This window comes from Microcebus murinus, chromosome 1, assembly GCF_040939455.1.
Source record: "Microcebus murinus isolate Inina chromosome 1, M.murinus_Inina_mat1.0, whole genome shotgun sequence".
NCBI classification, from domain to species: Eukaryota; Metazoa; Chordata; class Mammalia; order Primates; family Cheirogaleidae; genus Microcebus; species Microcebus murinus.
Window position 1 is genome coordinate 10,851,024 of NC_134104.1, and position 16,482 is coordinate 10,867,505.

The 16,482-nt window shown below is 41.3% G+C and overlaps 1 protein-coding gene across 1 annotated transcript in view; it reads right to left on the reverse strand.

Annotated features, from left to right (window-relative positions):
* The window catches only part of SON (SON DNA and RNA binding protein), a 32,750-nt gene extending 16,402 nt beyond the window's left edge, over positions 1-16,348 (reverse strand). Inside the window, 5 exon segments of the mRNA XM_020284779.2 lie at positions 122-268; positions 2,172-2,332; positions 3,969-9,920; positions 13,011-13,177; positions 16,182-16,348. Of these exon segments, the coding sequence (XP_020140368.2) occupies positions 122-268; positions 2,172-2,332; positions 3,969-9,920; positions 13,011-13,177; positions 16,182-16,258 (6,504 nt within the window). The 5' untranslated portion in view covers positions 16,259-16,348.
* Positions 16,349-16,482: the final 134 nt, after the last annotated feature.

A 16,482-nucleotide genomic window follows, 5' to 3' on the forward strand; every position in this document is an offset into this window, starting at 1 on the left:
AAATAATTTGGTTATTTCACAGTATTTAAATCAAAAATTAATAAACTAAATTCTACTTGGGTTTTATTTAAATAGTTCCATAAGTTATGCTATTTACCAATCCATAAGCATTAGTACTCACATTCAGATTGAAAAAAATGGGTTTGGGTTCATTGAGTTTAAAGGGATGATGATAAAAAGGAGGTTCTTCTTCCTCTTCATCCGAAACATGAGGTTTATTCACTATTACATCATCATCTTCTTTACTCTGTGCGATCTGTTTGCATTTCTTTAAAAGTAAAAACAAACAAAAATAATTCTTAAATGCTTTATGTAGAACAACATGTAATTTCTTAGAATCAAAACCACATAAAAGCAACTTTCAAAACAAAGTTATCTATCTATGGATAGATAATCTGGCTTATTCGCTATTACTTAAACACACTCTGGCTGGTCAGTCAGTCAACAACATTTATTGAGCACCTACTATGTGCAGAGCACTGTACTGGGCACTGTCTGGGGAATACAAAAAAAAAAGTAGAAGACATGGTCCCTGCTCCCAAGGAGCTTACAATCTAGTACAAGAGACGGAATACATATACATGAAATAATTGAGGAACGCTTTTACAGAGCAACACAATAACAAGTGCAAACTGATATAATACAAACTGATTACATAAGTGCTAAAAGAACAAAGGCTTAAGAAAGAATAGAGTCAGGCAGGGTTAGAGAATCAAGGAATATTCCTTGAAGAGTTCTAAGCCAGATTTTCATAGTGAAGAATAAGGATTGGTAGAGAAAGGAGAAGTCATCCTACTCAAGTGGTGGTAAAAAGGTGTGAATAAATTTGTTAAAAGGGACAACAGGGCTGAAGATGAGGCTTTAAAAACAGCAAAATACTAAGTGTCCATAGTGTTTTGGATAAGGAGCTTGGATTTGATAAGTAAGCAATATAAGCTTTACAAGGTTCTTAATTTTTTTTTAAAAGTTATAATTCATATTGTAATAAATCTAAGTAAGGAAACAAATTAAGCTTTATGATCCTCAAATGTATGGCAAAATAAAAAATCTAAAACATTTGCAGAATTATATAGTAACATGTCTCTCCATTAAATGTTTGTAGGTTGAGTCTCTTAATGAACAGAACTTAAAGATGGAAAATAAGGCATGATGGAGAGGGTACAACTGATGAGGTCTGACACATAAAGCAAAGTCAATTCCTTCCTGAGAAGCAAAGGAACAGACTCCATTACCTGGCTTTATAAAAAGGTCAGAGTAAATCTGGATAGACCTGTCTCTATACAAGCAGTAGAATTCATTACATCTATTATCAATTGAAAATATTACAATAGGATAAAAAGCTCATTTAGCCAAAAACACAGGGTATATCAAGCTTGTAACCAAGGGGAACAGAATATATATTGACAGTGGCAGGCTGGCATAAGGCTAGCCAATAACAAGTTTCAATATATGAAACAGTGTGGTATTTCTGGATTCTAGCAGCAATATTTCAGCATTTCCACCCCCAAAGAAAAAAAAGTAGTAATAATAAAACAAAGCCCCCCAAAAAGCCTCAATTGGAAAGACCAAATTTTTAAAAACAAAAATAAGTATGTTTAAAATATATATGTTACTGCCAAAACCCGAACCGCAGGAAGAACTGATAATGGTTGGCCATTATCGCCAATGGCTGGTACCAAACAGCCAAAACCCGAAATGTTGATGCGAAAGAAGTTCCTTTCAGGCAATGGCCAGCTATTCTTATTAATTTCCAAGCTCCGGTGGCAAAAGATCATTTCTGAAGATTGTCTGTGTCTTTGCGTATATGCAGTACACTCGTGGCGATCAGTGAACACGTCGTGAATGGAAACGAAACTGTAGGCGAGCTTCTGCGTGTTGCTCACTCAACACCTCCTCCATTCAAACGAACCGTCCCACTCCTCAGTCAGTTTGGCTTCTAAAACTGGAAAGCAAAAGTAATGGGAAGTAACTTTTAGCTAGCGGAGCTTAGCCATCCCAGATAATGGCCTGCTAAACAGAGCTTCTGCCGCTGCCACATCTGTATTTCGGGTTTTGGCCACTCGGTGCCAGCCATTATCAGTTCAGCCCACAATTCGGGTTTTGGCACGCTCCAGAGTCAACATCACTGGAATAATCCATTTAAGAATGAAAACAAATTCTGTCTAGCTTACCTCAGTTAGTTCTTCTATAGTAGCTCCTCCTGACTTTTTAGCAACTTTCTCTTCTATTGTAGGTGGAGGTGCAGGCTTTAGGTTTGGCGGTAAAGGAACACCAGCCTTAGCACACATGGCAGCTGCATTAGCTTTGGCTATTTCAAGTAACTGAGCCTTATCTGTAAGAGGAAGAATATAAGAAGCAGTTTTCCTAGAAGGCTGTACATTTTTTATTACCAAAAGTTTTATATACTAACAAAACTAAGGCATAAATTTTCCACTCTAAGTTAACCCTCTGGCTCAAAGTTTTAAAGCAGTGGACCCCTATTTTTAAAAAATTAAGTCCACAATGAGCTTCCCGTTCAAATACTACAACACAAAACAGCTGACTCACCATATAACCATACAACTATGACAGTCGCACTCTGAACTATGACACACTCTGAAGACACAAACCTACCAAAGCCAACTTTACTTCCTTGAATTACCATAACCCAAAATTACTCTCCTCCTAATCTGACATCTTAAATCACTCTGAGTCCAAGTTCAAGAGCCACCTCTTCTAACAAGTCACCATTAAGTAAGAATTAACACTCTACTGTGCTCCTCAAGTACCTCACCTACACCAGCACTACAATACTCATCACATTCTGTCTTTTTTGGCATTTTACCCATGTCTTCTCCAACATGTCATCACTTTTGGAATTACATAATGTTCCTTTGCTTTGGAAAAGACAGAACTCAGAAAACTTTTGTTGAAATGAATGCAGAGTCTCCCTAATTACTCTTAAGGTCTTTTTCTTTAGACAATCTTGACCTGGACATGTCCAATATACTGGAATAATAATATATTATCCACACTTATTGCAGGTAATCATGCATTATCCAAGTTTTAATCATCTCTAAACACTACTTAAAATTTGAGCTTTTTTTTTTTTTTTTTGAGACAGTCTCACTGTGTCACTCGAAGCTACAGCACAGTGGCATCACCATAGTTCACCGCAACCTCAAACTCCTGGATTCAAGCCATCCTCCTGCCTCAGCCTCCCATGTAGCTGGGACTATAGATACAAACCACAACACCGGCTAATCTTTCTATTTTCAGTAAAGACAGGGTCTCGCTCTTGCTCCAGCTGTTCTCCAACTCCTGACCTCAACTAATCCTCATGCCTCGGCTTCCCAAAGTGCTAGGATTACAGGTGTGAGCCACTGCTCCCGGCCAAGTATTTATTTTTTAAGTAGAACAGATTAAATGTCACTGATCTAATAAATTTCACTTACTTTATCACCCAACCAGTTAAATACCCCCCCACGTGCAAAACTCCCTACTCGCTCCTATTATCAACTGTAACAATCATAATTACCTTCACAAATACTTAAGTCCTATATCACCATTTTAAGAAACCTATTAAGAAATATTGTAATTTTAGGCTCATTTGCAAGGATGTATTTGGAATACATAAAATAACAATATGAACATATATTAGCCTTGTTTTTAACATAACTAGACTTCTACATCTGCTTCTGCTTTCCATTTTTAGTCATGGCAAGGTGACCAAAGCAAAATAAAACATTCAAGTATGGAAACATCTTGATTCTAATTATATTCCAAAGCACGTCTTTCAACACCAATTACAACATGCTTATCCCTATGCTTTCTTATAAATACGAGTTTTTAACCATAAAAATTTAAAGATAGAAATATTTATCATAAACCAGTAACCCAAAATATTTCATCTGACTAAAGATCAGAAAAAGCTCAGGTTTAAATCATTCTCTATTACAATCCCATTCAATTTTAACAGAATGACTCACCCAAATCTGTCAGACGTTTGGGTGATCTGCCTCGTTCAGAAGACCTAGATCTTTTACGACGGATAGGAGATCTACTGAACCTTCTTCTCAACGGGGTTCTTGATCGCCTCAATCTGACTGGGGATATACTGAAGCTTCGTCGTCTTCCCACAGACCTTGATCTTCTTCGACGGCTGGGGGTGCGGCTCCTGCGGCTTGGGGTTCGGCTCCTGCGGCTTGGGGTGCGGCTCCTGCGGCTTGGGGTACGGCTCCTGCGGCTTGGGGTGCGGCTCCTGCGGCTTGGGGTGCGGCTCCTGCGGCTTGGGGTGCGGCTCCTGCGGCTGGGAGAAATGCTAAAGCTCCTTCTTCTACCCACAGATCTAGACCTTCTTCGACGACTCGGAGTGTGACTCCGACTCCGACGACTTGGGGTGCGACTTCGAGCTCTAACTGTTTTTCGGTTATCCCTGGAGCTTGATCTTTTTCTTTTTCTTTCCCTAGACTTGGATCTGTGCTTTGGAGATCTTTTACGCTTCTCTTTTGATACAGATCGTCTTCCTCTAGACTTTGATCTTGACCTGCTGCTCCTCCTCCTACGTCTTGAACGTGAGCGTGAACGTGTTTGAGAGCGATGAGACTTGGACTTAGATGATCTCTTCCTTGCCCTAGAACGAGATTCACTGGTTCGCTTGCGTGATTTGTGTTCAGAAGACTTGGAACGCTTACTTCGAGATCTTAATGAAGAGTCTCTTTTCTTCTCTTTCTCACCTTTGTCACGGTTCTTATTTTTCTTGCTTTTTTCATGTGTGTCCTTAACTTTTACAAAAATTTCATAATCATCTTTTTCCTCAGAAGATGACTCTGAAGCTCTTTCTGGTATACTAATTACAACTGGACTGGCAGCAGATTTGTCACGTTCAACTTCACTTGCTAGCAAAGGTCCTTCAATACTAGCTCTAAGGCTTGTAAGACGTTCCATGTCCTTAGGAAGCAATGGTCTTACTAAATCTGCTTCATTAATATCCTCAATGTTGGCAGAAAATGCTGAATCAGATATCTCTTTAGTAGGGAGAGGTACTTCTTTTTCAACTCCACTAGTATCTTTAGGACTGAGAGCTACTGCAGAAGTCTGGTCACTCTCTTTTAGGGTTAATGGTTCTTCTGTATCCTTACAAACAAGGTTATTACTAGATGGTAAATCAAGATGAATGTCTTTAGCAGGCAAAGGTCCTTCTATATCAGCTTCACTACCACCACTGGGGCTCGTTGAAATTACCATGTCATGTTCAGTATCTTGAGTAGCTAAAGATACTTCAACATCATATTTATTAACTGAACTGAGAGTAGATGCTGTGATAAATTCAATAGTCTTACTAGTTCCCACTGCATCAGGTTCCAGAGCAAGAGGACCAGTAGAAGATAGAGTTTCTCCTACATCTGCTTCACTGACACCAGGGTAAGTATCCAATACTTGGCATTGTTTAGTCTCATCGATGGGTAAAATTTTGTCTTCACCAATTTCACCAACAGAACCAGTGCTAGCAGCACACATTGTATTATGTTCCACTTCTTTACCAACCAAATGATTATTTATATTAAGGTCTATATTCATTCCACAATCATTTTCGTAAGAGTCACTTTTCAGGTGTCCTTCATGTGGCTCCTCACCTGAATGCAACGGAATCTCCTGCATGCCACTCTCTGGACCAAGATTTTGATCACCAGATAGTAGAGTCATTCCTTTCATAACATGTGATGAGGACACAACATTAGACTCCAGTATCATTGGTGTAGACTCCATAACCATTTCAGTTGATAGTACTTGAGTCTGCTCTGAGACAGTTACAGCAGGCTCTGAAATTGTCACAGTGGATTCCTGGACAGAAACAGATGGTTCTGAAACAATCACAGCAGGTTGAAGGACTGACACTACTGGTTCCAGGACAGGCACAGTAGGTTCCAGGACAGAAACAACTGGCACAGGAATGGTAACATGCTCTGGCTCAGCCACAACCAGAGGCTCAGGGATGGCCATGGCAGGAGGCTCTGAGACAGCCATAGGCAGAGGCTCCGGGATAGTCATGGCTGGAGGCTCTGGGACGGCCATGGCTGGAGGCTCTGGGACAGCCATGGCTGGAGGCTCTGGGACAGCCATGGCTGGAGGCTCTGGAACAGCCATAGTTGGTGGCTCCAGGATGCTGCTCTCTGCTGGTTCTGGAATAGTTACTGCTGGCTCCAGCAAGGACATAGGTACCTCTGAGGCTATATGCCCTGAGGCTCTCACGGAATCAAATGTTTCTGCTGTCTCTGACATAATAGGAGGCTCTGATATTAACATAGTTGGTTCAGCTGACATTATGGGAGTTTCAGACACCACACAAGTCACTGGTCTCTCTGGAATAATTTCATGTTCTTCTGCTACTACCGTCGACTCTACGGGTGTTGACGTAACTGAAGTTTCTGGCTCTAGCAGTGGTTCTGCAATAGTCATGGCAGCCTCTGATGCTGCTAACACTGAAGGATCTGATGCTGACAATGAATAATCAGCAGGCACTGCCGAAGACTCTGAAATCTCACTTTGACTCACAGCAGGTTCGGCCTGCGATACAGACTCTTCAGGAGGTAAAGATGGCACCTCTGTAGGCCAAGTATTCTCAGCTGTTAATGCTGACTGCTCAGTGGATAATCCTGGACCCTCTGGTGGCTCCTCAGGAGGCAACGGTGGTGTCATTGGTGGCTCCTCAGGTGGCAATGGCGGCATTGTTGGGGGCTCTTCAGGAGGCAAAGGTGGCACCATATATGCCTCCGTGTATGTATCAGTGTAAGAATCAGTGTAAGAATCAGCAGCCATAGACATCATTGAACGATCAGCAGTATAAGATGACATCATAGATCGGTCAGCTGCAGAGTACGATGACATCATAGACCGGTCAGCAGCAGAGTATGACGACATCATAGACCGGTCGGCACCCATGGACATCATCGATCGATCAGCCATTGGGGACATCATGGAGCGCTCATAAGCTGACATCATAGAGCGTTCATAAGCTGACATCATAGAGCGCTCGGCCATAGGGGACATCATAGAGCGCTCATAGGCTGACATCATAGAGCGCTCATACGCTGACATCATAGAGCGCTCAGCCATAGGGGACATCATAGACCGCTCATAAGACATCATAGAGCGTTCATAAGATGACATCATGGAACGTTCTGCAGCATAGGACATCATCATAGAACGTCTAGATGCTAACATCAGGGGTCTAGGTGCTAACCTGTATGGCCTGGGTGCTATTCTATAGGACCTGGGTGCTATCCTATAGGGTCTAGGTGACATCCTATAGGGATCAGGAGTTAGTCTGTAGGGATCATGGCCTAATCTATAGGGGTCCTGTCCTAACCTGTAAGCATCATGTCCTACTCTATAGGGATCATGACCCAACCTATAAGGATCCTGAGCTAACCTGTAAGGATCCTGAGCTAATCTATAGGGATCAGGAGATTTTGAACCCAACATAGCAGAATCTTGGGTACTAGACGCTAACATCTGGGCATCCATGGTACCAGATGCTAACATCTGAGCATCCATGGTGCCGGAAGCTAACATTTGAGAGTCCATAGTGCCAGATGCTAACATCTGAGAATCCATGGTGCTGGTTGCTAACATCTGGGAGTCCATAGAGCTGGTTGCTAACATCTGGGAGTCCATAGAGCTGGTTGCTAACATCTGGGAGTCCATGGAGCTGGTTGCTAACATCTGGGAGTCCATGGAGCTGGTTGCTAACATCTGGGAGTCCATGGAACTGGTTGCTAACATCTGGGAGTCCATGGAACTGGTTGCTAACATCTGGGAGTCCATAGTGCTAGTTGCTAACATCTGGGAGTCCATGGAGCTAGTGGCTAACATCTGGGAGTCCATGGTGCTAGTTGCTAACATCTGGGAGTCGATGGTGCTAGAGGCTAACATCTGGGAGTCCATGGTGTTGGACGCTAGCATCTGGGAGTCCATGGTGTTGGACGCTAGCATCTGGGAGTCCAAAGTGTTGGATGCTAACATATGGGTCTCCATGGTGTTAGAAGCTAACATATGGGACTCTTGGGCCATCAAGGGATCCACTCCTACTGTTACAGAAGTCTCCCCCACTAATGTAGTAGGCAGCTCCTGTGCTACCGTATTATAGGATTCCAGCGCTGTCGTCGAGGGCACCTCCAGGGACTGCGACACGGTCATCGTTGACAGCTCCGATGTTGTCACCACAGACTGAACAGAGATCTCCAGCGCCACAGTTGCCACAGGTTGCCCAGGCAACTCTGGCGCCCCAGGCTGCCCTGGCAACTCCAGCACCCCTGTTGCCAGAGGCTGCCCCAAAAGCTCCAGTGCTCCAGCTGCCCCAGACTGCCCCGAGAACTCCAGTGCCCCAGTTGCCATGAGTTGCCCAGGCAACTCTAGTGCCCCAGTTGCCACAGGCTGCCCTGACAACTCCAGTGCCCTAGTTGCCGAAGGCAGCCCTGGCAACTCTGGCACCCCAGTCACCGAAGGCTGCCCCGGCAACTCCAGCGCTGTCGTTGCCACTGGCTGTCCTGGCAACTCCAGCACCATCGTTGCCTCAGACTGCCCCAGCAACCCTGCTGCCGTTGTCACCTCAGGATGCCCAGGATGTTCCACCGTTGTCATCCCCACAGGCTGCTCCAACTCTGTCGTCGTCACAGGTTGTTCGGTCAACTCCATTGCTACTGTCACCGCAGGCTGCTCTGGCAACTCTACTGCCGCTGTAACCACAGGCAGCCCTGGCAACTCCTGTGCCATCACAGGTGGCTCTGGCACCTCCTGTGGTGGCTCCAACCCCATGGATGGTGCTGGAAGCCCTGGCATTTCCTGTGACAACTGTTGCACTGGTGTCACAGAGGGCCCCAGCAACTCAGGCACTGCTGTCGCAGGGGGCCCTGGCAACTCAGGCACTGGGGTAGAAAGGGGCCCTGGCAACTCTGGCACCGGGGTAGCAGAGGGCCCAGGTAACTCCAGCACTGGAGTCACTGAGGGCCCCTGCAACTCCGGCATGGAGGTCGCAGGTGGCCCCGGCAACTCCATCGCTGAGGCCACCGACGACTCCGGCAGCTCCAACGCTGTGGTCTTAGGCAGCTCCATCAACTCCTGCGGCCTTGTCATGGATGAATCTGCAATCTCCGATGGTACTTCTTCAGGCTGCTCTGGCAATCTTTGCGCTTCAGTTGCAGATGACTCTGGAAAATCCATTGTTGTTGATGTGCTTGGCTCAGGGTACACCTCAGTAGGTGTCTCTGATGATACCACAAGGGTTTCTGATGGCTCTAACACTTTTACTACTGGGGGCTCTACCAACATGATCTTTGATGGCTCTGGAGATATGCCCTCCAAAGATTTCAGCACAGACTTCATCTGATACTCCGACATGGTTACAACTGGCTCAGATGACTTCAGCACCGCTGTCGTAGTAGGCACTGATGCTGCTGCAAAGGAATCCAGAATCTTTGTCATGGGTGGTTCCAGCATTACTGTCACAGACTGCTCTGTGATTACTGATGTAGATGCAACTGACAGTTCTGCAGTTTTTGCATCTGGCTTCAGAGTTTCTGTGATGTGAGGCTCTGACACCTCCATTGATACTATAGGAGGTTCTAGCACAATTGCAGAGGATTCACTGGTCTCAGATAGAACAAATGCTCTTGTAGTATGCTCCAGTGCCATTGCTGAAGGTTCAGAATCAAACTTTAAAAAGGAATCAGATTCTAAATCTATGTTCCCATCGTGATGAGATTTCGGCTTTGACTCAGATTCTTCTGGCTGTCTTTTATATTTTTTTTCCTTTTCTTTCTTCTTTTTCTTCTTTTTGTTTTTGTGCTTTTTATGTTTCTTTGACTTTTTGGTGGGAATTTCATCAGTAGGATCTGTTTGTACAGATACACATCTACTTTTTCTGGAGGCCTCTTTCAAGTCTGAAAGTAACAAATTAATTTTGTCAGACATCCCCCAAAGGTGATTTAGATACATGATATCAACACATACTTATGTTCCATGTTAACACAACATAGTATAATACCTCTTACTAAACAAAAAGTTATCAAATAAACTATTTATCATACTCCATTTAACATGACTGCCACTTTTCCAATATTTCTTTCTAGAACTAAAACCTAGGTTAAAAATAAATACTTAAGTTTATCACTAAAACTTACTTGGAATTACATTATGTTTCACTAAATTCTATAAAAATCATTATTTCCTCCAGCTCTCAAATTATAGCAAATTACATTTATCAATCAATATATTTCATGTTATTACTTATTGTAATTCCTAACAAAAATGCTTACATTAAATAATTTTTGTGATTATTTTATTAACCCCTTTTATACAGAAAGCAACATGGCATTGGCTCTGGAACAGACTGCCTGCTTTTAGATCCTGAATCAATCCATCACTTACTAGATGAATGGCCTTGGCCAAATTACTGACACACTGTGTCTTCCAGAATTAGAGAATGAAATAAGTAAAACATGCAAAGCCCATCGAACAATGCCTGGCAACTAGTAAACTTTCAGCAAAGTGTAGTGATAGCTTTTAGATAATATATGAATACCTCAACAACAAATAAAAAAATGCATCAATAAAGAATTCAAGTTTTATCTTATACCTATGTTACATGCCAATAAAATACTCTTCAAAAACTACTACAAAATAAATTTTAAGACGGGGCATGGTGACTCACGCCTGTAATCCTAGCACTCTGGGAGGCCGAGGTGGGTGGATTGCTCAAGTTCAGGAGTTCACAACCAGCCTGAGCAACAGCAAGACCCCATCTCTACTATAAATAGAGAGAAATTAACTGGCCAATTACAAATATATAGAAAAAATTAGCCAGGCATGGTGGCACATGCCTGTAGTCCCAGCTACTCAGGTGGCTGAGGCAGGAGAATCGCTTGAGCCCAGGAGTCTGATGTTGCTGTGAGCTAGGCTGACACCACAGCACTCACTCTATAGCCTGGGCAACAAAGCTAGACTCTGTCTCAAAAAAAAAAAAATATATATATATATATATTCTTTAAAAAAATTAAAATAAAATAAATTTTAAAATGTTTGTTTTAGAAAATAATAAAGTAATTCCAGGGAGAAAATTCTTACAGCCATTGACATGTAACTTAATAACATTTCAATATGCATCTTCTAAAGAGAAGGTAGTTTATATTCCACTTTACAAGTAGATGGGATTTACTCTAATGCCAATATCAAATTAGATAAATGATAGAGATTCTAGAAAAAGCTGATCAGGTATCTTAGCCATTAAGATTATGGAAAAAATAAACCAGCACATAAGACATATGCCAAAGTAAAACTAATCATTTTCTATTAATTGTTTATTTCATAATAACAAATTTAGCTAAGTTATACTTCAATCAAAAAAAGACTGTTGGGCCCGGCACGGTGGCTCACACCTGTACTCCTAGAACTCTGGGAGGCTGAGGTGGACGGATTGATCTAGGTCAAGAGTTCAAAACCAACCTGAGCAAGAGCGAGACACTCCCCCCCATCTATACTAAAAATAGAAAGAAATTAATTGGCCAACAAACATATATAGGAAAAATTAGCCAGGCATGGTGGTGCATGCCTGTAGAGTCCCAGCTACTCAGGAGGCTGAGGCAGGAGGATTACTTGAGCCCAGGAGTTTGAGGTTGCTGTGAGTTAGGCTGACGCCATGGCACTCACTCTAGCCTAGGCAACAGAGTGAGACTCTGTCTCAAAAAAAAAAAAAAAAAAAAAAAAAAAAAAAAAAGATTGTTAGATTGCCTGGATTACTTGACTATCCAAATTAAAAAAAAAAAGAAAAGAAAGAAAGGTTGTTAGAGCCATAAATCTAAGCATGGCTAAAGTCTGTGCTTTTTAAATCACACCTCATGAAATAAAAACAAACCACAAACCTATTCCATAACTAAATGAAGATAATGACTTATTTTTGTAGCTAATCATAAATCCTTCATTTCTAAACATCTATTATTTAGTCAATTCCAAGAAAGGTAAATATGCAAGCAATGACTGTCCTCCATTCATTGCACTTTTTTTTTTTTTTTTTTGAGACAGAGTCTAGCTTTGTTGTCCAGGCTAGAGTGAGTGCTGTGGCGTCAGCCTAGCTCACAGCAACCTCAAACTCCTGGGCTCAAGCAATCCTTCTGCCTCAGCCTCCCAAGTAGCTGCGACTACAGGCATGTGCCACCATGCCCAGCTAATTTTTTCTATATGTATTAGTTGGCCAATTAATTTCTTTCTATTTATAGTAGAGACAGGGTCTCGCTCTTGCTCAGGCTGGTTTCAAACTCCTGGCCTTGAGCAATCCGCCCGCCTCGGCCTCCCAGAGAGCTAGGATTACAGGCATGCGCCACCGTGTCTGGCTATTTTTTTCTATGTTTTTAGTTGTCCAGTTAATTTCTTTCTATTTTTGGTACAGACAGGGTCTCACTCTTGCTCCGGCTGGTTCTGAACTCCTGACCTTGAGCAATCCACCCGCCTTGGCCTCCCAGAGTGCTAGGATTACAGGCGTGAACCACCACGCCCAGCCCATTCATTGCACTTTTAAGTGGGGTGAATACAAAAATGAGGGAACCTCTGTGATTGGACTTTAAAACAAAACCTCCCAGGGTATGTTTTTAAAATCGTTGGATTTGGTCCAGGCTAATGTACCCTCCAAAACTGACATTTACACAATTATTCAATGAAACCCCCATTCAAATTATTGGTATTGAGAAACTGAATCAAATAAATTGAAACTCAATCAAAACTAAACCAGATAAAGATAAAAATTATATTCCACCAACAAAGCAAACAAGTTACATCAATGTTTATGTTTCAGCACAATTACATATTCAAACAAGGATTTAAACAAGACAGACTTCAGTAAATCAATTAAACAAAAACTTATATCTACTGAAGTGTAAGATTGAATGAACACTTTAAATGTTTAAAAAATAATATTATTAGCCGTCAAATTTTTTTTAAAAATCTTAAAATTTTGAGATGACTGATTATCTCCAACTTACCTGGCTTATATCGTAGTTCGGTATCTAAGACCCCAGAAAGTACTTCCTCTATCTTCTGTACTATTTCTTCATTTGGCAGGCTCCTGGCAGAGGCAGCTGCATCACCCGCCGGGTTTCCTTCAATGGGTGTATTTGTTTCACCATTCAGCTGGCCTTCATTCCTTCCACTTGACATGAAAAGTTATCAAACTTCATTAATATTTTATCACACCATACAATAAATCAACAAATTAGTATTAATAAACCAATTAATTAAAATAATCATGTATTGTATTATATCATCCAGACATTTCATCCTTTCTCTATTTCAAGTTTTTTCTACTAATGATGCTTCCTTGACACTACTTATATTTAGGACATTTTCATCTTTACAAAATTAAGAGTTTTCAGGATTGTGAAAGCTAAGTTTTCAAAACAGATTCCTAAGTATACCCTTTTATAAATAAAATAATTCCATAAATCTAACTTGAGGCTTTTGGGTTACCTATATATTTCTCTCAGGGGAGAAAAATTAATAAGAGTCTAATCACAAACCCAAAGAAAAACATATGACCTAACATTATGGTAGAAATCATGGCCACAATAAAGCCACACCTATGCATAAACCACAACCACCATCAGTAGTTATCAAGGAACACAAAGTTGGCTACAGGCACACTGAGTAAAAAGGGTAACTTGTAACCTCTGTTCAGGTACAGACTGTTACTGAAATGTGCACAAAGTATAAAAAGAAAAATATATTGATATAATTTTTAACGAATTATCAAAAATCATGGCATTAAGAAATTTCTGGTGTTCAAAAAACCTTACATAGACTTGGACAAGTGGCAATTCATTCATACTAACATAAAATGAACGATGGCTGTTAACACATTTTTAATTTACCGGGCAAGGAGAATCTTAACATAGATAACATGTCATTCACATAGTCGTTTTTACTATTTTGTGGTAAATATGCAAAATTGTAAAAAATCAATTTCTACAACAGTCCAAATTTTAATGTCAATTTTAGCTAAATAAACACATCAATCATGCTCTAACACCTGATAAGAGTCTAAATGATCAAACACACAAAAAATTAAGTAGTTAACTAAATATTATTAAGGAACATTAGGTTTTCTAATACAATGAATCATGTAAAATAATAATTAACATGTATTGACTAACTAGTATCACACTATTCTACATTTTTAAAAACTCATTTAATCCTTACAAAACTTTAAGATCACCACTAATTATTCCGATTTTATAAATGAGGAAAACGAGGCACAGACAAGAAACTTAGCTGGACATGGCTATTAAGAGGTGATGGTGGTATTCAAAACCAGAGCACATGCTCTTACCATCCACATACAATACTTAAATAATTTAACTATCTAAATGTTAGCCTCATTACCCACACTAATTTATGTAAAAGGAGATGGGGAAAAAAAGAAAAAAACAGCTTAATGAAAGGGCGACCAATCAAAAATGTGTTTTTAGATTGATAATGCATTACATGTTATTTTAGGAGAAGTTGCACATTCCTCTAGTAATAAACTGCTTTGTCTAATATTCTTTTTAAGCAGTCTTCCTGGAGCACTTTAAACTTCTCATAGGCACTTATACATAAACAATTATCACAGCTTTAAAAATCAGAAAAGTAACTATGATTGTAAAAAGTCAATTTGTAGAAAAATAATCATGATTCCATCTTAAAGCTACCAGGAAATTAACCACAATTACTGAGAAGCAATAAAAATTTCAAACATCAAAATATCCATCAATGTATTCCTACAATGGAATTCTACACAGCCATGAAGAATGTCCACTGAGACTGTGATGAACAAACTTGTTCACATTATCAGATGGAAAAACAATCAATACAAGTGATTACATTTCACTTAATACGTGAAAAAAATTAAAGGACATTAGAACATCAGTAACTGGTGGTTTTTGGTTTTCCTTTCTCCTTTTTCTATATTTTCTAAATTTTCTACAATAACACTCATTATCTAAAAGAGTGGCTATTTAGAAAGCTATATAAACAAAGCTTATTAAATTAAGCAAACATAACTACTTATTACATACAACTATTTTATATCATTGCCCTAAAAATTCTGTATTACTCTTGGGCACAAAGTTTACAACTGGTTTTCAGGCTCAGCCGATTTTCAAAAACACGTATTGCTCTTGCTCTCAACTTTTAAAATACAATCAGCAAACATCTGAATTCCCAACAAATATTTACGTTCCAAAACCTCTTTCCTACCTCTGTACTTTCAAGAAATGAGTAACTCATACAAAATGAAAATAAAGACAACGAACACTGAACAATATAACCCATACTATTTTCCTTTCTGAGAAAGCAACCATTTCTCTGAAAATCTCTTTCCTTTCAGATTTTGTGGAACCAAGGACAATTTATGTAAAGTCTAGCAGCAACGGCAAAAATAGCGTGTTGGTAAACTTGTCAACTGGAGCAGGAGCAGCAAGAAAAAAATGGACCTACAAAGTACGCTTTCCAATGGCTAAAATTAATCACTAATACTTCAAAGTCTCCTTCCATCCTAAACTCGAATATTTTACCAGACAGTGAATATTAATTTGAGCTGTTTTAATTAAAATCTGTAATCTACTAGAATGCTGCCTGGTGGGAACCACAGAACACTAGGGCCCGAATAATCTAATTAATGGATTCAGACCCCTAAATGATCTGAAGCTTGCAATAATAAAGCGGATTTAAGATTACCCAAGAAACGGCCGTTAGAGACCCTTTCCGGTCATAGGCACTGGCCGGCGAAAGCCGCGGAGGCGGAGAGGGGGAGGGGAAACGCGGCGGAGGAGGAGCTGAGGAGGGAACCAGGCCCGTCCCCGGTGGACAACCAGGCCTACAAGTAGCTAAACAGTAGGGGGGGACCAAACGCGAGAGAAGGGTGAGCATCTTAACTCGGTTCTGAAAAAAAGAGTCCGGGGTTACCTCGGAAAAGGCGAAGTTCCTCGAGGGGGAAGGAAGGGAGCGGACGGAAGGTTTGAGGGGTGGGGGGGGCCGGAAAATGGATACCAGGCCCAGGCGGGGCCATAGCGGGGCCTGAGCCGAGGAACGACAGCGTCTCTGAAGAAAGGCGCCATGGAAGGCTAGATGGGGCCCTAACGGTCCGTTGGAAGCAGAAGAGTCTGGGAGGCACTTACCTGGAAAGTTCCTGTTGAATTTCCCGGAATTTACTGACCACGAAAGACCTAAAAATCTGCTCGATGTTGGTCGCCATGGCGTCCGCTCCGTTCTCTCAACTCCTCCTCGCTAGTCCTCCAGGCTCCCAGCATGCCTCAGAAGAGGGCGCAGCAGCCAATTCCGTCTCTCTCCTTCCTGATTGGCTCCTATGGGAGCGTCCGGTCCGGCACGCTCCACAGACGAGCCAATCAGTGAGCACGGCCCCGCTCTCCGCCGCTGTTTCTGAGCGGCTGGGGTAGAGGTGCTGACGTTTGCGCCGCG